The following is a 27,996-nucleotide window of genomic DNA, read 5'->3' as shown; positions in this document are numbered from 1 at the left end:
AAAAATTAAAAAGAAATGAAATAATTAAAAAAAATGAATAGTACCAAGGTGATTCATAGTTCTTTTTGGAAGCCATATATACTCTTTATGAGATATACATTCATTATTAAAAATCGTTTATTGATTTTTATGCTAAAAAAAAAAAGTTTTTAATAATAAAATAAAAATAGAAAGAAAATGATTTAAAATAATAATAAAATAAAATGGGGTGAAGTTCTGGTTGGAGGCCAATATAAACACCACGGGATATAATATGACTAAGTATGAAATGAAACATGCGTTTGACAGACATCACAGTGTGTGTTTGGCAGCATGAGGGTCAGTCATGGCTCACAGTGCTGAAACACAGTGTGTGTGTGTGTGTAAACTCTTTTGTAAAATCATGAGGTGAAGTCGGGGTGTTTGAGGTTCTCCGTACTGGGTGTATGAAAGTGTCTAATTGAGAGCTGTATCACAACATGTAATTCCAGATGGAATGGAAATATCTGGCAGTACTGACAGAAACAGGTACAATCAACACTGTTGGGGACTGTCGTACAAACCCAACACAATATGGCTGCTTCGTAAAGCATTCCCGTACCAAAAAAAAAAAATGTCATACATTGGCTACTAGTGAAGTAACATCATTTACATAAATATTATTAATGGAACATTGCTTGAGAGACTACAACTACTACTGCAGTACCATTGGCCTTTATCTCAAAAGGTGCTGTTTTACCATGTTTGATGGTAGAAATTGATTTTTACCGAGTCTGTAACAGTTGGACAGTAACGTATGGTAATGTCTGAAGAGGGGAGCACAGTGAAAGTCCGCTTGTGAGAGATTTATGGTTAGTGGAATCCAGCATTTGTGGGATCCGGATACATGATGCTATGAGGTCTGATTGTCCATATGGTTTTGGTAGCGTCTGGGTGATAATGTGGTTCTGGAAGGTTAGTGGGTTTATCGAGATCATAGGTCCGGCTTTTGGTGAACAGGGAAGGATGTTGAGTCTTGACGCTTGAAGATGCGGCGGCTTTATACTCTCCATTCTGGTGGAAAAAAGGAGAAACAAACGTTAGTCAGATGATCAAAAGCTACAGACAACACAAAATAAACCCTAAAAGCACTATTTAGAGTAGAAACACACGGTTAATCTGCTTTTTTAGGAACACGCTCGTCTATAGCGTCCTCTCACACACAAAAACTAAGAAATCCTCTCTTTCTTCGTTTACTTGAAAACACCTCTCTTTCTTGGATCCTTCTTTCGGCCTGAGGAGTAACTGACCTTGACAACGGTTGATAAACAAGCATCATTGTTTCCCTGGAAACACTCAACACAAATTTGAACAGCTTGAGAGGAGCCAAAAGTTTATGACATCATTGCTTGGCACAAACACAGAGAGAGAAAGAAAGAGAGAGAGAGCACAAGACCTGATGCAGACAATCTGCTCTCTTTCTGTTTGCCTCTCTTTATCCATTCACAAGTGTATGTGAGCCTCATCCGAAAGTGGCGCTCCTGACTCCTGCCCTGTTCAATAGCATGTCTAATCCACTCAGACGCACACAAACAACTACGAGCTGTTTTCATTATATAACACTCTCACTGACTGTGATTAAAAGATCAGAATGTAGACAGTCAGCATTAGTGCACACACACCTGTTCACCATCAATTCTGAAAACAAAGTTACGGCATTTAAGACGTCACTCATATGTGCTGTAATTCTGGGGTTATGATTGGTCGTGACTTCAGACACGGGTTTAAAGTCAACATGAAAAGACATGCGCATTTCTAATGTGATGTGAAACTGGATATTTGATAACCAAAATTGTGCGGTCACTTCAAACTGTTGCTCTGTGATATTTTGCAGCCGTACCAGATCATGGACCCAGTGAGTGGAATTCAAGACCAGACTCAGTTTAATTTGTTAACTGAATCATTCAGTTTTTGTGAAGTGAATCAAAAGATTCATTAAAAAGATCCAACTGAAAACAGTGAGCCGCACATGCTGTAAAGCCTACTTTGATAGTACATTTGCATCTTGTATGCTCTCCTCCCTCATCTTTTTATTTATGCATCACTGCAGAAAGAAAAGTACAGAAAGTAAATGAGGTCAACTTTGACGTTCACTTTTACTAAGTTTACAAGTGTTTATATCTGTGTACACGTGTTCCTGTACAAACCGCTGCCCTCTTTCCATCCAGCCGACATTATTCTGACACCAGCTGGACCCTGGAATACACAACCTTGCCTGTATCGGAGTGAGCTTATTTGTTTAGACTGGTCTGATTATGTTCAAAAAAACTTTTACCTGAAGCTGTCATTGCTTTGGACACAGCCGTCATGATGTCATACATGAAAGAGAACTAGCCATTACAACACGGAACGACTGACCTGATTTGTTATTTACATTCAAAACAAATACAGATTTAATTCCTCACTTAACCTCTGAAACCAGTTCTGGGGTACTTTTCCATTACTTACTTTAATTGCACACAGAAAGCATGACAGTAGGCCCTGTGATGGAGCTGAGGAGAAGTAGGCCCCAGCACGGAGTTCATGGTCATGATTAGGCCCCAGTTTAAATCTACGGGAAGGACCAGGGCTGAGCTCAGAGCTGAAGAGGCAGTGGCTTGAGACAAACCTCAGCTATAAATACAGCACTGTGCAGCAGCAGAGCAGAGAGACGCAGGTCTAATAGTGCAGCGCTGAGAACATGAAAGCCCCCTTACATCTCTGCAGCAAACCCGACGTCAAGCGTTTTTATAGTGCAGACATTTTTAGGGCCTCCTTTCTCTTTACTTAGAAAACCAGAGAGATGGAGAAAATTGCAGAGGGTGAAATTATAAGCTGCCGGACTGTGCAAACACGTAGCGTGGGAAAAAAAGGGAAAAAAAAGAAGAGAGGGAGCACCACTCAAAAATGCCGCTACTGGAAGTCCCAGCATCCCGGAATGAGGGGCAGGAACTACTGGTAGTATTCTGCATTTCCAGAATTCATATTCTAAAATTCTGTACCAGGAATTAGTGCACCACAGCATGCATGATGTGTCAATCACAAAATCATCTTTATGATGTCAAAAAAGGCAAGACTACAGAACTATATAGCCATTCGTGTATGAACTTCATTATTGTGTTGCAGCACATATGAACAAAATGGACAAAACTGCAGATAAAGAACATGTTCTATGTTCCATGACTTGACCAGGTTGTCCGATTATATACCTTTTAACAGACAAATATCTGTCAGACATTTTACACAAATGGAAATCAAAGAATCCACTGAAATACAAAAGTAATACCATGACTACAAATATGTTTTGTCCAAGATGGTGGACTAAATTACTAATTTACTCTACTCAATACTGAGCCCTAAAAAAATTTATAATAAATAGCATTTCCACATAATTTAAAACATACTTAATGAATAATGTACTTAACATACATACACATATATATATATACACACACACATATATATATATACACACACACACATATATATATATATATATATATATATATATATATATATATATATATATATATATATATATATATATATACACATATACACATATATATACATATATACACATATACACATATATATATATATATATATATATATATATATACACACACACATATATACACATATATATATATATACACACATATATATATATACACACACACACACACACACATATATATATATATATATAAATTCAACAAGGATACATTAACTTGACCAAAAGTGACTATAATGACATGTTTAATGTTACAAAAAGATGTCTTTGTCCAATAAATGCATATATATATATATACACACACACACACACACACACACACACACACACATATATATATATATACACACACATATATATATATATATATATACACACATACAACCCGAATTCCGGAAAAGTTGGGACGTTTTTTAAATTTTAATAAAATGAAAACTAAAAGACTTTCAAATCACATGAGCCAATATTTTATTCACAATAGAACATAGATAACATAGCAAATGTTTAAACTGAGAAAGTTTACAATTTTATGCACAAAATGAGCTCATTTCAATTTTGATTTCTGCTACAGGTCTCAAAATAGTTGGGACGGGGCATGTTTACCATGGTGTAGCATCTCCTTTTCTTTTCAAAACAGTTTGAAGACGTCTGGGCATTGAGGCTATGAGTTGCTGGAGTTTTGCTGTTGGAATTTGGTCCCATTCTTGCCTTATATAGATTTCCAGCTGCTGAAGAGTTCGTGGTCATCTTTGACGTATTTTTCGTTTAATGATGCGCCAAATGTTCTCTATAGGTGAAAGATCTGGACTGCAGGCAGGCCAGGTTAGCACCCGGACTCTTCTACGACGAAGCCATGCTGTTGTTATAGCTGCAGTATGTGGTTTTGCATTGTCCTGCTGAAATAAACAAGGCCTTCCCTGAAATAGACGTTGTTTGGAGGGAAGCATATGTTGCTCTAAAACCTTTATATACCTTTCAGCATTCACAGAGCCTTCCAAAACATGCAAGTTGCCCATACCGTATGCACTTATGCACCCCCATACCATCAGAGATGCTGGCTTTTGAACTGAACGCTGATAACATGCTGGAAGGTCCCCCTCCTCTTTAGCCCGGAGGACACGGCGTCCGTGATTTCCAACAAGAATGTCAAATTTGGACTCGTCTGACCATAAAACACTATTCCACTTTGAAATAGTCAATTTTAAATGAGCCTTGGCCCACAGGACACGACGGCGCTTCTGGACCATGTTCACATATGGCTTCCTTTTTGCATGATAGAGCTTTAGTTGGCATCTGCTGATGGCACGGCAGATTGTGTTTACCGACAGTGGTTTCTGAAAGTATTCCTGGGCCCATTTAGTAATGTCATTGACACAATCATGCCGATGAGTGATGCAGTGTCGTCTGAGAGCCCGAAGACCACGGGCATCCAATAAAAGTCTCCGGCCTTGTCCCTTATGCACAGAGATTTCTCCAGTTTCTCTGAATCTTTTGATGATGTTATGCACTGTAGATGATGAAATTTGCAAAGCCTTTGCAATTTGACGTTGAGGAACATTGTTTTTAAAGTTTTCCACAATTTTTTTACGCAGTCTTTCACAGATTGGAGGCAAGATCTTTACTTCTGAGAGACTCTGCTTCTCTAAGACAAAGCTTTTATAGCTAATCATGTTACAGACCTGATATCAATTAACTTAATTAATCACTAGATGTTCTCCCAGCTGAATCTTTTCAAAACTGCTTGCTTTTTTAGCCATTTGTTGCCCCCGTGCCAACTTTTTTGAGACCTGTAGCAGGCATTACATTTTAAATGAGCTAATTAAGTGGATAAAAGTGTAAAATTTCTCAGTTTAAACATCTGCTACGTTATCTATGTTCTATTGTGAATAAAATATTGGCTCATGTGATTTGAAATTCCTTTAGTTTTCATTTTATTAAAATTTTAAAAACGTCCCAACTTTTCCGGAATTCGGGTTGTATACACATATATATATATATATATATATATACATATATATATACACATATACACACATATATATATATACACACATATATATATACACACACATATATATATATATATATATATACACACACACACACATATATATATATATATATATATATATATATATATATATATATATATATATACATATATATACATATATATATATATATATATATATATACATATACATATATATACATATATATATATATATATATATATATATATACATATATATATATATATATATATATATATATATATATAAATATATATATATATATATATATATATAAATATATATATATATATATATATATAAATTCAACAAGGATACATTAACTTGACCAAAAGTGACTATAATGACATGTTTAATGTTACAAAAGATGTCTTTGTCCAATAAATGCTGTTTACCAGAATAAATTACATTTTAAAATATATTTCAACAGAAAAAAAGTTATCTTAAATTGTAATAGTATTTCACAAATATTACTGTTTTTGCTTCTTTCAAAACATTAAAAACTTCCTGACCCCAAACTTTTGAGTGTATTTATACTAAATAAAAATATCTATTAATAAAGTACCTGGAAAACACCTTTTAAAAAAGGTAAAGTGTGTAATTTCTCTACCACAAGTGTCACAAAACTGAATTACAAAAAATGATGACTGTTTCCAAACAGGTTATCCCAAACCAAATCTCACACCATTGTCTAAGCTCATGTTATATCCGGCCCAACTTGGGTACTTAAACAGACTGCAACTCCATTTGGTGCTGCTAATCATAACTGATATCTCATGATATCTCATACTTCACCTTCTACATCCCCTCTTACATTTCAAGGTTTTCCATGATCGGGACGTTGGGAAGCCTGTGGTACTGTGGGAATATTCAGGTCTCTTTACAGCACTGATGAAAATATCAACAACTTGACTTTCCCAAAGCTGGGACGTGTGCCTTTTTCCATGCCACTAACATATTACATGCATCACATGCATGTGTTAAAATAAGCACATGTAATAGAAGTCAGCATTACAGCTTACTGTAACATCACACACACCCCACACTACAGTCAGTTATCTGCACACTCATACAGCGTCTGAAGAGGTGGGATTTGGAGCTTTACTCTGCAGAGAACCTTATAAGGCCGCGAGTGAGGGGTGGTGCTCATCCACCATGAGCTCAATGAACTAACGTCATTCAGCCGTGTAACACACACACACACAGGCACGTTGTGCCAGGACCTGGGAGAGTGGAGACATTTTTAGCCCGCTGAAACTTCCACACACATCCATCCCCACGCGCTGCGAGGGATACTGTTACAGATGTGTGCCGCAGTGTGTGCGGTGATTCGACTCAGTTGACGTCAGTACACAGGTCATATTCGCTGAGCGAGAACATTCAACGCTGACGCCAACACACACACACACACACACGCACACACACAAACACAACACAGGCTCTTGTTGAATCCCAGACTTCTGAAGTGAGAAGTGCTTACTTAAAGAGATAGTTCCCATTAAAATAAACTATATTAAAATACTAATTGTCATTTACTCACCCTTCCAAACTCATAAAACTTTAGTTAATCTTTAAACTAAAGCAGTTTTTAGTGAAACCTGAGAAAGTCCAGGTAACCAAAATGTAAAAGATTCAAAAAGGTTATAAATATGGATTCACCAATATATAGGCCCACAAACGATATCGGTCGATAAAAGCAATTAACCAAACTATTGCAATTGGCTAATTGTTTAAAAAAGCTGAGGATCAGGGTAGAGTATAATTAATTTTTTGCACAGCCTTAGATCAGGGACGATTATATCCTGTAAATCTAAAGGGGCAGAGAAATGAGTCTGAATGCAACTTTTGTGTGAAGAAGACCTTGTGTAGAATTTAGGGCTGTCAAAGTTAATACAATGATTACACAATCTCACTTTAAAAAATAGCTAAGTTAATGCAGGTTTAATTTGACCCTATGAATCACCCATAATTCAAGCCAAGGCTGCCAGGTCAGTGGTTTTTCTCTTCACCGAACATAATTTACAGCACAACTCCCATCCAATAATCATAAAAAGCTTTGTGCTTTGTTATACTGATAAGAAACAAAATCTCAGCTCTAAAATTATGTTAATCTTTATCACAAATTCAAACTAAAAATGCCATTTTGATGCTCTTAAATGTGGCATGACAGATCGCTGAACCCATTCAAGACATAATTTTTTTTTTTACTAAAATGCACATCCAATGGACACTTTACTATCCCATGAGACCAAGGAAGAGGCCTGGTAGGTAAATGACAATGAAAACATGGCGAATACAGTACACGATAATGTTCGGGATTCAGACACACTCTCTCGGTTTAAATCTAGATTGAAAACACATCTCTTTCGCCAAGCACTCAAATAATGTATCTCTTAAATTGTGACTGCAGTTGCATCTAATTAAATGCGCATTCTTATTCTTTAGCTTGGGTTAAACTAATTAATTTTACTTTGTTGGAACAGCAGCTATGCTAATGATGTTTGTTTCTATGGGGAAGTCGTGGCCTAATGGTTAGAGAGTCGGACTCGCAATCGAAGGGTTGTGAGTTCTAATCTCGGGCCGGCAGGATTTGTAGGTGGGGTGACTGCATGTACAGTTCTCTCTCCACCTTCAATACCACGACTTAGGTGCCCTTGAGCAAGGCACTGAACCCCCAACTGCTCCCCGGGTGCCGCAGCATAAATGGCTGCCCACTGCTCCGGGTGTGTGTTCACAGTGTGTGTGTGTGTGTGTGTTCACTGCTCTGTGTGTGTGCACTTCGGATGGGTTAAATGCAGAGCACGAATGGGTCACCATACTTGGCTGAATGTCACATCACTTTCGTCACTTACTTATGTTTAGCCACGTAACTAGGATTTACACAAGCTCCAGTCTGGATCCAGAACACCTGAGAAGAGATGATGCTGACCCTCAGAGGACCTCAGATGATGCTAACCCTGAATCAACAAACAGAACTAACAAATATTGCTACAAGTGTGACTGAATCATATAATAATTGCTGTTAATAATGTTCATCGTCTGGCTGACTACGTCTTGTATTCTTTTTTCTGAAAAAATCCAGTCATACGTGCACAAACTGACAGTCACCACTTATAAGCTACTACTAATTATTGTAGAAACTGAATTTTCTGTAAAGTTGCTTTGTAATGATTTGTATTGTAAAAAGCGCTATACAAATAAACTTGAATTGAATTGAATCTTGATTAAAGTCATGCTATATAGAACATATATTTTTAGTAATTACTCATTCAAAAGTAGTACCCTTATGCCTGGTTCACACGGGACGATTTTAAAATGGTCGGCCGATTTGCCAAACCTGAGAGACCCCACACACGGCGATAAAAAATCACGGGTCTAACAGTGTTGGTCATACAGTGTGTGGTGTGCAGCCACACGGCAAAATCAACACATCACACACGAACCGATTTGACTCCCGAGCATTCCCAGGTCAGACGGGAAATCTCACAAAATCCCTCGAGATCTAACGTGACTTCAGAGTAAACAATCATGGCGGACGAAGAGGATGCAGTGGCCATCATAGACATCATATAAGTAGACGCCCTATTGGCCGCTGGGTGATGAGATTTGCGGCCGCCATCTTGAACCGGTCGTACTCCTAGTTTCGTTGCGTAGCAGCAGTTAAGATACCAGAGCACTGTGCAGCATTTTCCTGTTCTAATCGGCGGACCATCGCAATTACGGCTCGGGATTACTTTTCACAAGTAAGATTTAACATTACTATTGTAGTATTGGTTGTAGTTTGTCCTTAAATCCAGATAATTGAGAAGGAGCAAGGATCTTTGATAGTACTGTACTGAAATCGTAGCTAGCTAACGTTAGTTAGACTATGTATCTCCCTCCCTCAACTCAAGTGTTTCTCACATAACTTACTATTACTATTCAGATCAGAAAGAAGTTCGAAACAGCCCTTTTTAGATGCACGAAACTCAGTTTTAGCGTTAGGTAACGTTAAGTGCCTATTACCAACACAATCCAATCTGAAGTTAATACATACATTGTTCGACAGAACATAATAACTGTTATTTGTGTTTGCGCACGTGATATCAGGAAGTAATGTATATTAAGGTTGCTTTGTTCATATTTTCTCTGTTCTGTAAAGTGTATTTGAGTACTGTGTAAAGCGCTATATAAATATGTATTATTTGTATTCTTATTATAAGGTGCTGAGAGCTGCAGAGAGGATGACCCGCCAAGCTTCAGCAATACAAGCTCCTAAGGTGTCAACAGTCACAGAAGAGAGAGAGAGAGTGTGTGTGTGTGTGTGTGTGTGTGTGTGTGTGTGTGTGTGTGTGTGTGTGTGTGTGTGTGAGATGGAGAGAGAACCAGAGAGAGAGTGTATATGTCACAAATTATAATTAATTGTTTCTTCAACTTATTAAAATATCTTATTTTACTGCAACTATCTGTTTCTGCTTCTTTGTCATATTTATAGTGTGTGATTTATAAATATTCTACCTCACATATTTAGATTTTGGGCATCTGGTCACTTCTATCTTATATCAGAATATAATATGTAACTGTAAAGCCTATTATGAATATTAAAATACGCTGAACCATGTGTCCTGTAACATAGCTGCATGAATGACCTTTGCAGCAAAAAAACCCGCATCAAAATCAGTTAGGTATTCAGTGAGATATGATTAATTTAATGCGCTGACAGCTTATTGCACCTGGCAAACAAGTTACACTGAGTGGAGCTGGCGACCAGTCCAAGATGGCGGCTCCACGGCTCGTTCGTGCCAATAGGCAGAAGCGTTCGATGGGGCATCTACCTATATGATGTCTATGGTGGCCATAGTTTGTCCTTTGTTTGTAACCGAAAAAAAACATAAGAAAAAAAAAAGGCGATTGTCAAAGAAGTGGAGACAAAGTCCTCCATCTCCGACGTCCACCGGACTTTCTGGTGCGCCATGCCGCCGGCTGTTTTGATTTTGTTTCCCGGTACTTTCTCGCCGCCTCGTCACCTCGCTTTCTGATTGGCTACACGCCACAGTCCACAGGCTGCGTGATCGTTTGTCCTCGGGGGACACCACACACGAGAAGAAATCGGGCCAAATAAATCCAACTTGTTGGATATCCCCGATTTGAGATCGGAGCGGTCCCAACGTCCTTCCGAGCAGAGGAGAGCAGTCGTAACACACCACACACGGCAGGAATATCTGATCAGATTATTTTACGATAATCGGAGCATCCTTAAGATTGTCGGAAGGTGTCAATCGGGGCTAAAATCGGCCTAATTATCCTGCCGTGTGAACCAGCCTTTACCAACTCAAAGAGTATGTGATTTTGAATGCAGCCCATATGTGTAAGTATGTATGTGTCAATCACTGTGCAGATGTAAATAAAAACCTAATGTAATATTGAATCATATAATGAAATCATATCTCTTTACAATACTTGGATTAAATCGCTCGAAACATATGGATTGATTTTACGACGTGTTTATAACCTTTTTGGAGCTTCTAAGTTTTGGTTACCTGGACTTTCATTGGAGGAACAAAAACCTCTCAGGTTTCATAAAAAATATCTTAATTTGTGTTTTGAAGATTAACCTTATGGGTTTGGATCAACACGAGGGTAAGTAAATGACAGAATATTCATTTTTGGGTAAACTCTTTAAAAACCAAAACACACTGACAACCCCCCACTCATACAGTAACAAAATGATGACTAGGAACTTCCCGACTACCTCACGATTGGGGAACTTCACGTTCCCACAGCACTGGGGGAGACACCACACACAAAACCACATCAGAGGTTTCCACAACACACCCTGAAGTAACACACCAATGCAGAATTCAGATGCAGTTTGATTATCAGAGGAAATGACTGATAAAATGGAAGAAAAAAAAAACAAAGGTTGAAAACATTCCGAAACAAAATGGGGATTAAAATGTTGGTGTTTGTGACAAGCAAACACAATGGTGCAGCCCATTTAGGGGCCAGAGAAAAACAAAGCGGCTGTATCAGCTCTGTGTGTGTGATGTGGAAGAGACAGTGTGTGCCAAATACCATTCCCTTTAGCAAAGGAAAAACTTCCATCTCCCACACACACACACCAGATGTTTTGCCTACTTCAGCAAGTTGAGACACACACACACATACACAGACACACACACACACATTGGGTTTCTCCTCCCCTCACCGCCACACTCATCCTAGAAGCTGTAAACTACAAGACTCAAAGCAGATTTTCCCTCTGCCCAAAATGGCCATCAACCGCTGGCCTCTTTCGATATGGATGTGAGGTGAAAGTGGCTGTTGCTGTTCGTTGTCTCGGACTCCATGCATTTTCCTGGACGTGAGAAATGGCGGATCTTCAAAGAACTTATCAGAGGAGGCTTATGGAGACCCACTTCACACAGCTCACAAAGGCTCTCTTGTGTTCAGTGACACTTTGAACATGGTTACATGTTTTGATAGAAGAATTTTTGAGGGGGAGAAAAGATATGACTTATGACCTTCAAAAAAAAAAAACATGGTAAAACAAAGGTCTTTTGGATATGGTATCCAAGCTACTTTAAAGAATACCACTGTATTACCATGATACTGTGTCCAAGAAACATTGAAATATTATAGTACTTGCACATTTAATTATCACATGAATACCATTATATTTGAATCCAGCAAATATATATATAGTTAAAGTAGTAAGTTAAGTTATATATCAAAGTAATATTTTATACATGTTCATGTTTTTGGACACGGCATACAATGTTTTTAAGGCATTACCATGATGAAATACTAAGGAATATATTAACATGATATTATCATTCAATGCCACAGAATGTTTTTGTGAGAAAAGACTTTGAAAGTGGTAGCTGATGTTCTAAAGAAATAAAGTCTTGAGACTGATACAAAAAGTGCCATGTAAATACCATATTATGCTTAATACCATAACAGTAAATATATACAGGATTCGTTGCGAAGTTTGGCATACATGGAATTACAAATATCTTAAAATACCATGTGAATGAGTATATTAATATGGTTATGACACTACCTTACATTAAATTAATACTGTTACTTTTTAAAGATGCATGAAACTGATCAATAGTGACGGCAGAGACAAGAGAAGATTTTTATTTTATATATATATATATGCTGCTCTTTTGAACTTTCTATTCATTAACCCTCTGAGGTCTAAGGGTATTTTTGGGGCCTGGAGAAGTTTTGTCATGCCCTGACATTTGTGCTTTTTTCAGTTGCTTATAAACATCTAAATGGCTAAAAAGTCAAATCTCACTGTAGTTAGCACAAACTGGGCTATAATAATATGTGTGCAGCACATATTAAGAAAAACACATATTGAGTGTTTTTGAGAAAAAAAATGTTATTTGTGGTTAATGAAAAACTAAAAATGTTAAATCAGTTGAATAAGGCCATAAAACACATACAGAACATTGGTTCCCGGGACTTTTGAGAACTGGAGCTTGAAGCCTAGAATTTTTTTTTTCTAAATTATGTGAAAATCATCTTGTTTACTCACTCACAGAAAACAATATATTGATTTAAATTTTCAAAGACACTTTTTGTTTGTAAAATTCATATGCGAGTAGGCGTCAACTATCATGAATATCATTGTGATTTACATCTGAGAAGACAAAGGCCCGCATAATGAGCCTTTCTGTCAGGTGTGTGACTGAGAGGGAAGAGTTACAAGAGTTATAAGAGTTACAACTTTGAAACTGAATTTTTTGCATCATTACTCCAGTCACACAATCCTTCAGAAATCCTTTTAACAATCTGATTGTCTACAAAAAAAAAAAAAAAAACATTTATTGTTATTATCATTATTATTATTAATTTTGAAAAGAGCTGAAAATATTTTTTCAGGTTTTTCTGGGGATAAATTGAAAGAACAGCATTGTTTGTTACATTTGTTACATTTTCATTTATTTGTTACATCTATATTATTTACATCAAGCTTTTGAATGGTATAGTAGTGTATGTTGTTATTGAAACTTCATAATGTTTCACTTGATTATACATTTAGTCAGGAATTATAGTTTGGAAAAAGTCTAACTAGTAAAATGTATACACGTTATGTGAAATCTAATACAAGTATATAAATAAATAAAAAGAGACTTACTCATGTTTATGATCACTGCTGAATAAAGCGCTTCATTCTTTTTTTCTGAGGATATCCAAATCTCAAATCCAGCGGTAATCCACATCACATCTTTTTGGGGTGAATTATGTCTTATTCCTCTCATCGCGAAGCAAACAGTAAAATAAAAAAAACTTGAACAGTCTCGCTGCGTTGTCTTCAGTTGTGTGGGCGTATTCAAGCCGCGCGCTTCAGTGAAACATTATAATCTGAATAGCGTGTTCATTGTGGCGGCGTAGTCGCATCAGAAGATAATGAAGGGAGACATGAAAAACAGACATTGCGTTGTTTTCATATGGATTACCACAGAATATTTGTTATTTAGCGACATTCTTTTAGGCATCTTGACTGTAATATTTAGTGGTCGGCCGATATATCGGCATATATTTGGCATTTTGCAAATATCAGCATCAGCCGATACGTTGTTCTGCTTGGACAATGTGTTCGAGGCCTGACTTTTATTTGACGCCGTGCCTGACTTTTATTTTGACTGCGCTGAGAACAGCAGCGGCTGAACACACAATGCTTACATTCTCCCTCGTTCGCTCACTCTTTGGATGACTAATGAACATTTAATATCACAAACCTTGCCTCCAGCTGTGAAATCTTGTGTAGTGTGCATTTTTATCCAGCATGATCGTGTGTTCTCTGTATGATGGTCGGTCCATGTTAATTGAATGCTTTAAATGTTAAACTCATGATTTCAAATTACGCTGCGCTTTATGCATTCACCCACTGTCATATTCATGTCATCACTGTGTGCTGTAAGTAAAATGAGAGTTACCCTGAGTTTATTTGAAAAATATGATTTCCAATGCACACAAACTTCCCAGAATACTGAGCGCCCTGTTGGTTACGGTGTTTACTTCCTTTTAAATTATATTTTTATTCAATATTTATTAATTTGTGTAAAAATACTTTGTCATCTAAAGTAGAAGAATGTTTATTTTACAAATTTATTTTTAATCCACTGTCAAATGATCTAAAATATGAATAAAAATTTGTAAAAAAATTATAATCGGTTTTATTTCGGCTTTCGGCCCCCCCTGCTTTACAAGATATCGGCATCGGCTGTCAAAAAACTATATCGATCAACCACTAGTAATATTATAACAGTAGTTATAAAAAAAATAAATAAAAAAATGGTAATACCTCAATGCGGACTACTATGTTTTATGGACAGAGCATGTTAAAGTAAACAAACAATATCTTAGAACTACAGTGTAAAGAATTGATTATGGAATGGATAATGGACTTAAATGAAAAAATAATTTTTGGTGAAGACCGATATGGTGAGAGAGAGGGGAATAGAATCGAAATGGACAAGAGGCAAGAACTTTACCTGGCAAGAGTTAACTCTAAATCCATGACCTTTCATTAGAAAACTCTAATGATGTCCCTGATAAGCAAGAGCAGGATGACTAACTTACACATGATGTGCCCTTAAACAAAAGGCAACGGATAACAAAGAGATGGAACACGTGACTCTAAAACCATGTTACACAGAAAAAGGGGGTGAATAAAAGAGAAAGCTGAAAATAAAAGGTGGCCTGCTTGAGACGCAGGCATGCCTTAGTGGACTCACTTGATAAACTTTCCACTGACGCTCTGACCTCAGCGACAAGGTCAGACCTCTGACCTCACACACACACACAGAGAGAGAGAGAAAGACTTCACAACAAATTTCAAACTGACAGAGACAACCTATAAGCACTCATGCAGTACGTAAGCCTCTCTGTGAAACATCCCAGAACGTCTTTCGGCTTCATGCCAAGGTCATATTTACCGCCAGAAATGCAACACAAGCAAAAACAAATTTCAGTTTGTGAGTTTGCCACAGCTTCATTTGGATGGCGTCTACTATGTTGTTCTGGGGAGAACTGAGAGGAGAAATGATTTACTGCCACCTTCTAAAAGCAAATATACCACTGTAAAGAAGAATTCAGAGTCGTAAATATCGCACATCACCTAAAACAAGCACTCTCACTCACACTGACGACTTCTCCTGTCATATCTTTATGAACTCTCTGTTCTTGCATTGGCCTTGCCCCAACCCTGACCAGAGAGAGAGAGAAAGAAATAAAAATGAGGGAGAGAACGAGTGTGTGTGGCTGGGGTTAAGTGAGGACATGAAGCTGAAGGATCCAACTGGGCCATGAGGAACTCGTCCAGACCAACGGAGCTGGGCAGAGTGGAAGAACAGTACTGCTTCTCTCTCAAACACACACACACACGAGCTAAAAGACAGATCGAACTTACAAACAAAGACTCAGCACTTTTGCTCAACAGAACTAAACAGAAATATGAAAGACATGGAAACACGTACTAGGGATGTCAATATACTAAAATGTCAGTAGTCAATGCAACCACACCTATAAACAACCATTAAAGCAATCAATAAATCATACAGGTTTCATATTTTTCTGTACCTTGACAGTGTAATTTACTTGGCAGTTAATGGGACGGTCACAAGCCTCCCGGTTTTAAATTGTGTTCCGAAGCTGAACTAAATATTTACAGGTTAGGAATGACATTGGGATAGGTGATTAATGACAAAATTTTCATTTTGGGGTGGAGTATTTCTTTAACCCTCTGGAGTCTAAGGGTATTTTTGGGGCCTGGAGAAGTTTTGTCATGCCTTGACATTTGTGCTTTTTTCAGTTTCTTATAAATATCTAAATGGGTAAAGACTAATCTCACTGTAATCAGCACAAACTGGGCTGTAATAATATGTGAAATGCATGTATGTACATGATTGTGTTTTTGAGAAAAAAAATATTATGCGTGGTTAGTGAAAAACTAAAAATGTTAAAACGCTTGAATAAGGCAAAAAAACACATAAAGAACAATGGTTCCCGGGATTTTTGAGAACTGGAGCTTGTAGCCTAGAATTTTTCTTTCTAAATGATGTGAAAATCATCTTGTTTACTCACTCACAGAAAACAATATATTGATTTAAATTTTCTAAGACACTTTTTGTTGGTAAAAGTCATATGCGAGTAGGCGTCAACTACCATGAATATCATTGTGATTTACACCTTAGAAGACAAAGGGCCGCATAATGAGCTGCATAATGAGCCATTCAGTCATCTGTGCCACTGTGAGTGAGGAGTTACAAGAGAGAATGTGAGAACAAAATAAATCTATATAATTTTATGTTTGTAGTTTATTAAGAATATATTTAATTATCCCACAACATAATTTAATATCCACTTGGGGGAGCAGTTAAACAGTTTATTAGAAACAATCAAAGCTGACTTTCAAACAAATTGTTTGGCATGCTTACTCCAGTCACACAATCCTTCAGAAATCCTTTTAACAATCTTATTTTCTACAAAAAAAAAACAAAAACGTTTGTTGTTATTATCATCATTATTATTAATGTTGAAAAGAGCTGAGAATATTTTTCTGGGTTTTTAGGGGGAATAAATGGAAAGAAAAGCATTGTTTTTACATTTGTTACAGTTATCTATTTGTTACATTTATATTATTTACATCAAGCTTTCGAAGGGTATAGTGTTGTATATTGTTATTGAAACTTCATAATGTTTCACTTGATTATACATTTAGTCAGGAATTATAGTTTGGAAAAAGTCTAACTAGTAAAACGTTTACACGTTATGTGAAAACTAGTACAAGTATATAAATAAATAAAAAGAGACTTACTCATGTTTATGATCTCTGCTGAATAAAGTGCTTCATTCTTTTTTTCTGAGGAAATCCATTTCTCAAATCCTCAACCACATCACATCATTTTGGGGTGAATTATGTGTTATTCCTCTCATCGCGAAGCAAACAGTAAAATAAAAAAAACTTGAACAGTCTCACTGCTTTTTCTTCTGTTATGGGCGTATTCAAGCCGCGCGCTTCAGTTTGAATCTGAATAGCGCGTTCGGCGCGGGGGCGTGGTCACATTAGATATAATGAAGGGAGACATGAAAAACAGACATCGCGTTGTTTTCATATGGATTACTTTATCACAGAATATCTGTTTTCGGCGGCACTTGTTTAGTTTAGTTTAGTTAGTTAGTTAGTTAGTTAGTTTAGTTTAGTTTAGTTTAGTTTAGTTTAGTTTAGTTTAGTATAAAATAGACATGTCAAGCTTTCTATAGATATCTCTCTCATGTATTTTCGTTGAGTATTCACGGAGTTACAGTTCATTTAAATGACGTGTTTGTAAAAGAAGATCAGCGCAGACAAAGGCTGCAGACAGCGAACCTTGTTTGTTATCTTTATTTTATAAGTGCACAAAGTTTTGTTGTTATTATGTCTGTATCCAAAAAAAGTAGACCCTTTACAGATTCGATTGATGTATTGCTCTTATCTGTACGATTAAAACTGAAAGTGTAATTTAAGTTATTTTCGGGGTTATCAGGAGAAAATGACTCAAAACGCGTATCCGCGTTAATCGACTTGATAGGGTTTTAAAGGATTGAAACATTTGACATCCTAACATGTCTTGACGGCATCTGAGGAGCGAGCACATCTAGCATTGTCAAAGAACAAAGTTTTATTAAAGCTACAGATAGAACAGGTTCCACTTTTACCTCATCAGTCCAGACATTGTGATCAGATCTCCTATAAACAGACTGCTGGCACCTATCAGTGCATGACAATGCAAAACCCTCCACTTTCATTCAGTCAAATCAAATGCCTGTCAAGCATTGGTGGAATAGCGGCACAGATCATTCCCTTACAGACCCATGGCTTACGTCCACCTGTTTGATGCCAAGTCTCGTTGGTGGGGGCTTGAACACTCTGATACTTGGCCAAGCTCACCACATCCTTCCATTCTGACCCTCACCCTAAATAGTCAGCAGCCCATTAGCAGTGTGAGTACTCTGTGTGAAATTACTGACACACTTAGAATGACTTTGAAGAGCAAAACGGGATGTGGGAGTTTATGTGGTTCTATCTCTGGCGGATAAAGCTAAACGCAAAGCTCTGATGTGGAAATTATACAATAACCACATAATATTCAACATTAATGATATAAGCAAGAAGAGTAATCACAAGGATATTGGACTTCACAACACTAGACAGAAACTGAGATATATTGTTACTTTTGTCAACATTTCTAAGAAGGCAAAAACATTTTGTTCTCCATTTATTTAAATTCAAATGAATAATTCACTCCAAATTAAAATCCTGTCATTACTTTCTCACCCAAAACTTGTACAACGTTCTTCAGATGAATACAGAAAAAAAAGAAGGGAAAAAACATTCTGAAGAATCTCTGCTAAGCTCTTTTACAGTGAAAGTAAATGTGAGTTTGAGAAAAGATGCTGTCAAGCTCCAAATAGGACAAAAATCCACAATACAAATCCTATAAAAACTATTTTAAATAAAACGTGCGGTGCATATCAAACTGAATGAAGCCTAATGATATCTTTGTGTGAAGTCTAATTCTCAAGTTCCCTTGAGATTTTCCTATGTGTTTTTCAATTCATGAATGAAATAAGGTCTGTGGTAAACATAATCATATTTGGACATTTTGTTGTACAACATAAACTGCACACACTCACACTTCAAGGTGGCCACTACAATCTGATTTTTGTAACTGTATGTACTTTGTACATCTTAATTTCTACTTTTGTCTTTCTTTCATGGAACAAAATCATATATGTTTGAATTTTGAACTAACTTTTTCATTTAAAGACATTATTCAATACAAATTCTTAATTATAGTTACACGCGATATCAAATACAGAACTATTAAGTCTAAAAACAGTATGAAACTAGACAGAAGTAGACAGAATTAGAATAGAATACTTCAAATATTACAGATAGAAAACAGATGAATCCATGCATTTCACATTACTTAAATATTTGTCATTTCGTTGGCATTTGTGCGCTAAGCATCTGCCAATATTTGACCTTGGGTACTGATAACAATTTGTATGGCTGAAAGGGGTAGGTTAACCCTATTAAGCAAACATTTTACTTGCGGTCTTAAAACACTTTAAAGCAAAAACTAATTCTTTGTGCTGTATGGATATAGATGATAGGGTTGTTCTACATGAAACACTGATTGGACAATTTCTGGTTCCTCTTATACACAGCCTTGATCAGTTAATCTCTTAAACCCTCCTTATTTCTCTCTCCTTCTCCTGCTGTGTGCCCCTTTCTACCTCTCGCTTTACTTCCTCTCCATCCCTCCATATCTCTGCCTGTGTCTACTTTAACAAGCGGCTCTGTAAAACAGGTCCAAAAGCTGCGGTTACATTCCAACCGTGGAGCTTCTCTCTCTCGCTCTCTCACACACACACACACACACAGACACACACACCTCTCATTTCCCCGTTCACACGCATTCCAAGGATCTCATCAAAGAACAGAGCACCAGACCTGCCAACCTCATCCCACTACTGATGACCTTGACAGTGATCTCTAATTTAGTCATTTTTATGAACATGCATCCTGCCTGATCTCTCTTTGCTCATGTATCAACTAGAGATTTTCCTGAATTTCCATATTCAGCTGTAATATAAGTTCATGATCAATTAATTTAGCATAAATACAGAAAATGCACTATTAATACTGATCATTTTGAGGCATTAGAAAAAAAAGATTTTAAAAAAATAAAAAAAATTTTTTTTAAAAAGATGCATAACTGCATCATTTGTACTATAAACATGAAGAACAGCAGCTCAAAATGTGTCATTTATTGAGGAAAGGTGTGCTTTTACTTTACTTTTAATACATTAAGAATTAATATGTTCGCCTGGTCAAGGATAAAATACATGGTGATTATTTTAAAACAGAAATATATATATATATAAAGATTTACATTCCTTGGGATGATTTTCAGAATATTTCAAACTATTTTTCAAACAAATTTTCTGAAGATTGCTAATTATATTTTTTATAAATGTAGCCTATATGCGTTACAAAATTTAACAAAAAAGGTTCAGAAATAGATATTGGCATTTTCTCTGTCAATAAATATTCAGACATGCATTTACACTACCATTCAAAAGTTTGGGATCAGTAAGATTTTGTTTTGAAAGAAATTATTATGTTTATTCAGCAAGAAAGCATACAATTTTTGACAGTAAAATGACACTTAAAGACATTAACATTGGTGAAATATATTAAAATAGAAAACTTATTGTGAAATGTTATTGCAATTTAAAACATTACTTGTTTTACTGTATTTTTCTATTTATCAAGTAAATGCAGCCTTGGTGAGCATAGGAAACATGAAACAAATCTTACAGGCCCTAAACTTTTGAATGTTAATGAATAATTTGCATTTATTTAAAAACGTTAACATAAAATGATCATTAATATAGATTACAGAATTTGGGGTACAAGTGAATAAATCAGCCATTCATAGGCTTCAAATTAATCAATGTCAATTGAACAATAGCCTAAATTCAACTCAAAACATATCCTGAACTGATGCTTTCGTACTACCCCGAATACCCAGGATTTCTCTCTTATCTGATCCCAAAGCTCTGCCCCAACCGATCATGCCGCTGCACAATTCTTGGCACTTCTTGGCAAATCTCCTAAAGGATGCAAGAAAGGGAGGGAAAGACAACAAAGAGGAAAACGTGGTTGAATTGGTGAAGGAGGGAGTGAGAGGGAGAAGGGGACAAGAAGCCACTCTGAAGGGAGACCCCATCACGGTGGCCTGAGGTGGGCTGGGCTTCTAATCGTCTCACTCTGACCAAACCCACCAAAGAACTCTGTCACCCCGCCCCACCCCACCACTGCCCAATCATAATGTGGCTTTCTGAAGCCCCCAGCATCTCAGTCTGTGGCCCCTTAATTCACTGTGACATGGGGGAAAAGCACTGCAGCAATAGCATTACCATAGAGATGGGTGGCACTGGCACGGAGCCACACAGAAGCATGCCATGAGCAGAACATGTGTCAGAGGAGACAGATGAAATTAGGAACTGGAGCTTTAGATAGACATCCTGCCAAAACTGACAACAGCACATGCAATAAATGAACAAAAAAAATAACCCCTGCACCAAGAACTACATCACTAAATCCAAAAGTACAGGTGAAAATAAGCATAGATAGTAAGAGGAAGTGTTTCCGTTTTTGCAGATGTCGACATCAAAGCTCGTCTCCAGAGGAAGACAGGGGGCTTTACTAAGGGGCGCGCGCACACACACACACACACACACACACACACACACACACACACACACACACACACAGACACACAATGCTTCCCAGAGTAAAAAAAAAAACATTTGTTACACAACACTGAAGCCCTTGTGCTCTCTCTCACCCCCCTAAATATCTCAAGCCAAGCTCAAAACACCCTCACTCAAAGCGACCAATCCAAGCCAAGAAAGCATATAGGTACAGGTTCTCACCCCATCAAAACAGACGCCTCCTTAGACCACACTAGGGCAAATTTACTAAACAGTTGCGCAGAAACAGTCTGACTGAAATGGTAATTCTTTCATCACTTACTTATCTTCATGTTGTTCCAAACCTGTATGACTTTCTGTCTTCAGTGCAACACAAAGAAAACATCTCTGAAAATGTCTCTGTGTTTTTAGACCCCACTGACACTGTACGAACAAAAACTGTATTCTAACAGAATAACAACATAAATCATGCAGGTTTGGAACTACAAGTGTGTAAGCAAATTAGACAATTTTCTTTTTGGATGAACCATCCATACCCATATACTCATTCATTTTAGCGAAAACAACATCTTTAAGAGCTAAAACAACAAAGACAGTGGATGCAAAAAAGAAAAGCTATTAGCAATTATTTCATTTCTGTTCACACATAACAGGAACAATGTCTATAAATCTATCTAATGCTATAAATTCTTAATAAATATGAAAAAATGGGATTGTTGTCTATAAATAAATGTGCGCTTTAGTATCCACCTAGGTTTGTCACTTTGCACACATTTTTTTCTGAAATTGATTACATTAATTTTTTGTTCCCTTAAATGAAACTGGTAATAGAAAATACTATCATTAGTAGTAGCATTGTCATCACTCGGGCAAGAAGTATAAATGCATCATGGGAAACCCACACTGCTCTTCTAAAACCTGATATGCAATCATTGGGATACAAAAAAAAAATACAAATAAATTCACATTTCGGAAAAAAAGAAAGGGTGGAAACCCCACACTTGCTGAAAGGCAAGTAAATAAACTAAAACAACGGTAATACACAGTCAACCAGGCATGACACACAAACCCTTGGGCAAAGTGGAGAATGCACAGTAGTGGCAGCTCTGTAGACTTCTCACAGCGTTTGCTTAAAATCAAAGACATCTCTGAAGAGTTGACTCACATACTAAGTAAACTTCCATTCAGGAAAAAGACATCCTATAAGCTGCTTAGTGACTCACAAATACATATATGTGCTGTTTTTCCTTTTTTCGCATTGAGAACAAGTGTAGACATGCTTACCCTTTCTGCCTCCATTCACAAATATGTCCATTTATCAGCCTAAAGAGGGTCCAATTATCAGTGGGGGGAAATCTAAACCCCCTCACCTGTCTTCTAAGATTTCAGAAAGGGATTTTCCACCAAAGACTCAAGCTACACAAACAAATGGGGGCAGTTTTTTTTATCATTAATAACATGATATGCATGTTATCAGTTGGCTTGATAACACAAAGACACTAAGAAATGTATAGCTCACACATGGCAATACTCAACCATTCTTAAACAAACACTTGGTCTTACCTTCTCTACTTGTGAGATTCCCTCTGTTCTCACCCGATTTCCGGAAGTTTATACTGGTGTAGGCACTGAGCTCTTCTATACCTTCGACAGCTCCCAGCTCCACTGGCCGAGATTGGAACGCATTCCAGTCTGGAACATGCTGCTCTCCATTCTGCACTAGGTCCAGATCAATGTAGTTCAGGCCGTTCTGGTCATGGTTTGTTAATGTGGGAATTGTGCCTGAAGAGGTTTCCCTTCGTCCGTTGGTTACTGTAGATGCAGGAGGAGTGATAGAAGTAGCAGAGGCCTCACCAGGTCTTAACCACACATTCTCGAAAGTGGCTGAGCTGTGGCGCTTTACTTCACCTGACTGACAGGTGGCCGATGTGTCAGCTGACCCTCTGGTTGTTGTGGAAGCAAATGTTTCTGAACTGTGTCGCCGTCGACCCTGTGGGTCAGCCCGGATTACTTTAGCCCCTTGGTTTTGCCCAGAATTGGAGTTTACACGTGTGAATGCACTAAGCCCTGACAAAGGGCCGATCAGAGACGATCTCCCTGGGGCACCACTTAACGCAGTCACATCATGATTGGGTGATACAGAACAAGGAGGGGCATCATCTCCATCTGGCAAGTCCTTGGTCATCAGCATCATTTGAGTATCAGGAAAGCTAGTGCAGGATGCTAACTGCATGCTGATGTAGTCACGGTCACATATACTCTCACAGGGCAGTGGAGGGGAGGATACAGAGTTTGATGGAGTGATTATGGCATAGTCTGAACAGGAAGTGGAAATCTGCATTTCTGGGCACAAACGCCCTGTCTGCGACCCCAGCTGCATGTTCATGTACTCGGATGATGAAAGGTCTGATGAGGCCTCAGCATCACTTCCAGAAAACACAGGTGGGAACAGCGACGCTAAGCTCACCGAAAACACCTTGTCATTGAATTCAATGTTGACATACTCGTCAGGACTTTTGGGCTCAGCGGGGAAGGGACTCTCACGTGTTCGTGGAAGAGTACTTGCTTTGCTGGTGTCCAGTGACAATCGTGTTGGACGTGTCAGCCTCCCGTTGCCCTCTAACCTTTTGGGTTTGACAGCAGACTGCTGCGAGTTGCCTTGACCACCCAAGCTGTCGCTGCTTGCTGAAGACGAGGAAGAGTCTGCATATGCCAATCGACTCGAGCCTAATGATATCCGAAGAGAGCTCTGGTCCTGCTTTCTGTTGGCATGTTTGAAGGAACGGGGCAGAGAGAAGTAAGCATACATTGGCCTGGGAGGATCTTCTACAGGGTTGAAAAAGCAGTCTGGAGGTGTACTGGTCGTTGAACAACTAGCTGAGGACATGTTTATGTAGTCTCCACAAGATGACTCTTTACCTTCCATATTCTCTATGGAGAGCTTAGGGTTGATGCCATTAGTCCAGATCTTGCCATAGTTTGTTGTGCCATCTGGAGAGCAGCTGCCACTTGGTGACATCATCATGTAACCATTGGAGTCAACATGTGAGTTTTGGCGGGGGTTGATAATTTGTTGTGGTGCAGACACACTTTTTGGACCCATGGGCATGTAGTCACTGCTTTTCACTGTTGGGGTCGCAGGCACAATGCCTGGCAGCATGGGCATGTATCCGTCATCTTTGTGATCTGGTCTACTGTGGTCTTTAGCTTGTGAAGTGTCTATACCTTCCTCTGGGTATGAATGTGTAGGCATGAAGGAGTGCCTGTAAGTTGACGATGATGATGATCCAGAGTGGCTTCTTGGGTATGTGGGCATCATTACAGTATATTCCTCTAGTGATGTAGCAGATGATTGTGAGGGAGTCTTTTGATGGCATGGCGTCGGCGGTGATGCACCAGAAGAATGCGTTCGCTTCCGGAAACATTTCTCAAGCTCGGGCTCCTCCAGTCTTGATGCCGTTCCCCTGGATTGACTTTGCAATTGGCTCCCAGTGCCAGGAAGAGAACCAGGCTTGGCCATGCAGATGTAGTTGTTTATCTCCTCCTCCCTGGCAGGTGGCGTGTGGCCAAGTGAGTCTGGAGTCATGCTACGGAAGGAGCTCCGAAAGTCGCAGGGGCTAGATCCATATTCATCTGAGGAGATGAAACCGCCATCACTTGGTGATCCAGATACGGAGGCACTAGAGCGGCGTGGAAAGAGGCAGTCAGATGTGGATCCGTGGCCGCTGGTGCTGCTGGATGACAAGCTGATGGGGCTGATGGCTGAGGGGGAGCACCGTGAAGTGGGTGTAGGGATTGATCTGCTGTGATTGAGTGGCGGGTGAAGTCTGGATCCACCCCTGTGTTGCTGCGACTGAGGTCGGGCTGTGCTCGGACTGCCATCAACAGACGCCGGTCTGGACATGGTGCCCTCCCCATCACTGGACGCTCTCACTCTGAATGAATGGCTGTGTTTGCCAGGTCTAACAGGAGAAGTGGTCGTCACACTCTCTGCCCGAGAGCGTCTGCCTAAGCCAACTTGACTGGGGGGAGGATTGTTGTTATGATGCCTCCTGACAGGCACTGAGATAGGGTTTGAGCAGTTGGAAGATGATTGACTTTTGCTGCGTGGCCTGAACTCCTCACTCATGGCTTTCATGGCTTCTAATATAGTTTCATGCATGTTCTGAGCTACAACCGAGTCATCCACTTGCATCCAAAACTCCCCAGGCCCGGTAACAGCAGATCTCCCAACTTCAATGAAAAAGAAATTTTCAGAGTGACCACATCTCCTAATGTTCATTAACTGCAGGACGACAGCGGCTGCATCAGAATTGAGTTTCACAAAACTGATAGTCTTATTGGTGAGGCATAATCTGTAAACACCTATCAAGTTCTTTGTGTGACCTAGACCCTTTGGTTTCAAAATAACCTGCCAGACCTCTTTGAAGGCAGGTCCCAGCGTGGCTTCGCTGTAATTATCCTCGCCATCTCCACGGCTCGCGGCAGTTTCGTGGACCTTAACTCTGTTATGAAGATCAACCAGGGCTTGATACCATGACTCCTGCTCTACCTCGGTTTCAGCAGCGATGGCAAAATATTCATCCTTGGTGTAAAGAGCGACGAGATGTTTGTTTTTAGAATCCGCTCTTTTGTTTATGTTAAAACAGCTCTCCAGCGGAATAGACTTTTTCGGTGCTCCAGACTTGTGTCTCCACTTCTTCTCGTTTTCGTAGTACTCCAATCGGGATGGTCCGGAGGCGCTCGCCACCCTCAGTACAAAAAACCTTTTGTGCATGCTTTTGGGTTTCCTTAAATAACCCACCTTTTTCACGTCCGAAAAACATCCTTGCTCCGTGGTCGGGCTTGCCATGGTATACAAAAAAATAAACTATAGAAAAATTGCAGGATTGGAAGTCAAAGCGTTATGCATTTAACGATACTCTTCATCAAATGTGAGCACTGAGATAAAAAGGGTTCCATTGAGTGAAAATTGAAAAATAGCACTTAAACAAGTCACTTTTATGCGCTCCGTTAAGCGCTTCAATTATAAAAGTTCATCGACACCGTAGTACACTTAGATTTGTTTGTTTTGGTTTTTTTTTCAGCAGCATTAACGTTACATTGTTACAACTAAGTTTAAATAATCTATCGGACATCCTCAAAAATATTGCAAGTACCGGAAAGCACCAGGTTTATGATGTAAAAAAAATACAAAAGTGTGAAAATGACAAAACAGTGTCATTTTCAGTCCGGAGATCCGAATGCATAATCAAAACAAGCGCAGTCAGCAGCACACGACCCCGTTTACCCCGGAGATCAAAGCGCTGTCTGCAAAAATCCCAAAAGTGCAATTAAACAAAGCACGAGCGCAACGTATGCATCTGACCGTTATTTACAACGGAAACGTACCAAATCCATTTGAACCGCTGCATAAGTTTCTCCTAAAGTCGTTGAGTTTTCTTTTTTTGCGAAGCCGTAACAGACCAAAACAAGGCACCACTCGTGTATGTTTGTATGTAGGAGTCCAGACTGGGGGGTGGTGTTGCAGCCTAGCTTGTTACGATACAACTAAGAATCCCGCCCCTTTTGGAACTGACCTCGTTTGATTGGAAGAGATCTACTGTCAATCATCATAGGGGCTGTGAGAGACATGTGATTCAAACGTACTGGTGGGGTTTTGGATTCTTCACAGTGACTCGAATCTTTCGAATTAGTTCACTAAAAATATTCATTTTCGCTGATTGTTTCAGCGAACTTATCTGCAGGGTGCGTCGTGAAGTCAGTAAGAGAACGATTCGTTTAATTAAAAGATTCATTCAAATGAATAATCCACTATAAGGTTTTAGTTAGAAGCGGTGATGAAAAGACGCTATGTGAGAGTAATTTATAAAACACAAAATTGTCAAATAGAAAGTAGTTCATACTTTACAGTGTTGAAGTTACTGTCTATTTACAAAGATAAATATAGCGAAAGAACAATATGTACTTCAGGTGTAATTGCATTGCGGAGGTGCTTTGAAGTAGGCTACACAATGTTATTGTTATGATTACTATGGGGATTAATTATAGTTAACGTTACATAATGTGTGTAACATGCAATGTAATGAAAAGTGGAATTCTTTCTTTACAGCTGGCGGAGAATCGGATACTGTCTGGATCACAGAACTGTCCAATGGTAGCCTATTTATAATATATTGA

At 38.4% G+C, this 27,996-nt stretch overlaps 1 protein-coding gene and 1 long non-coding RNA gene across 2 annotated transcripts in view; both read right to left on the bottom strand.

The window, feature by feature from the left end:
• The window catches only part of LOC132123494 (uncharacterized), a 31,092-nt gene extending 3,289 nt beyond the window's left edge, over positions 1 to 27,803 (bottom strand). Inside the window, exon 1 of the long non-coding RNA XR_009426522.1 lies at positions 27,208 to 27,803. This is a non-coding gene — a long non-coding RNA (uncharacterized LOC132123494). The remainder of the gene's footprint in view (positions 1 to 27,207) is intronic.
• On the bottom strand, positions 6 to 27,311 carry LOC132123493 (insulin receptor substrate 1-B-like). The gene is made up of 2 exons (XM_059534125.1): positions 23,380 to 27,311; positions 6 to 1,032 (listed from the first exon to the last, which is right to left on the bottom strand). The coding sequence occupies exons 1-2, from the start codon at positions 26,666 to 26,668 to the stop codon at positions 1,019 to 1,021; spliced, it is 3,303 nt and encodes a 1,100-aa protein (XP_059390108.1). The 5' UTR covers positions 26,669 to 27,311; the 3' UTR covers positions 6 to 1,018.
• Positions 27,804 to 27,996: the final 193 nt, after the last annotated feature.

Source organism: Carassius carassius, chromosome 41 (assembly GCF_963082965.1).
Source record: "Carassius carassius chromosome 41, fCarCar2.1, whole genome shotgun sequence".
NCBI classification, from domain to species: domain Eukaryota; kingdom Metazoa; phylum Chordata; class Actinopteri; order Cypriniformes; family Cyprinidae; genus Carassius; species Carassius carassius.
The sequence above is the reverse complement of the archived record's forward strand: the minus strand, read 5'-3'. Positions and strand labels throughout refer to the sequence as shown.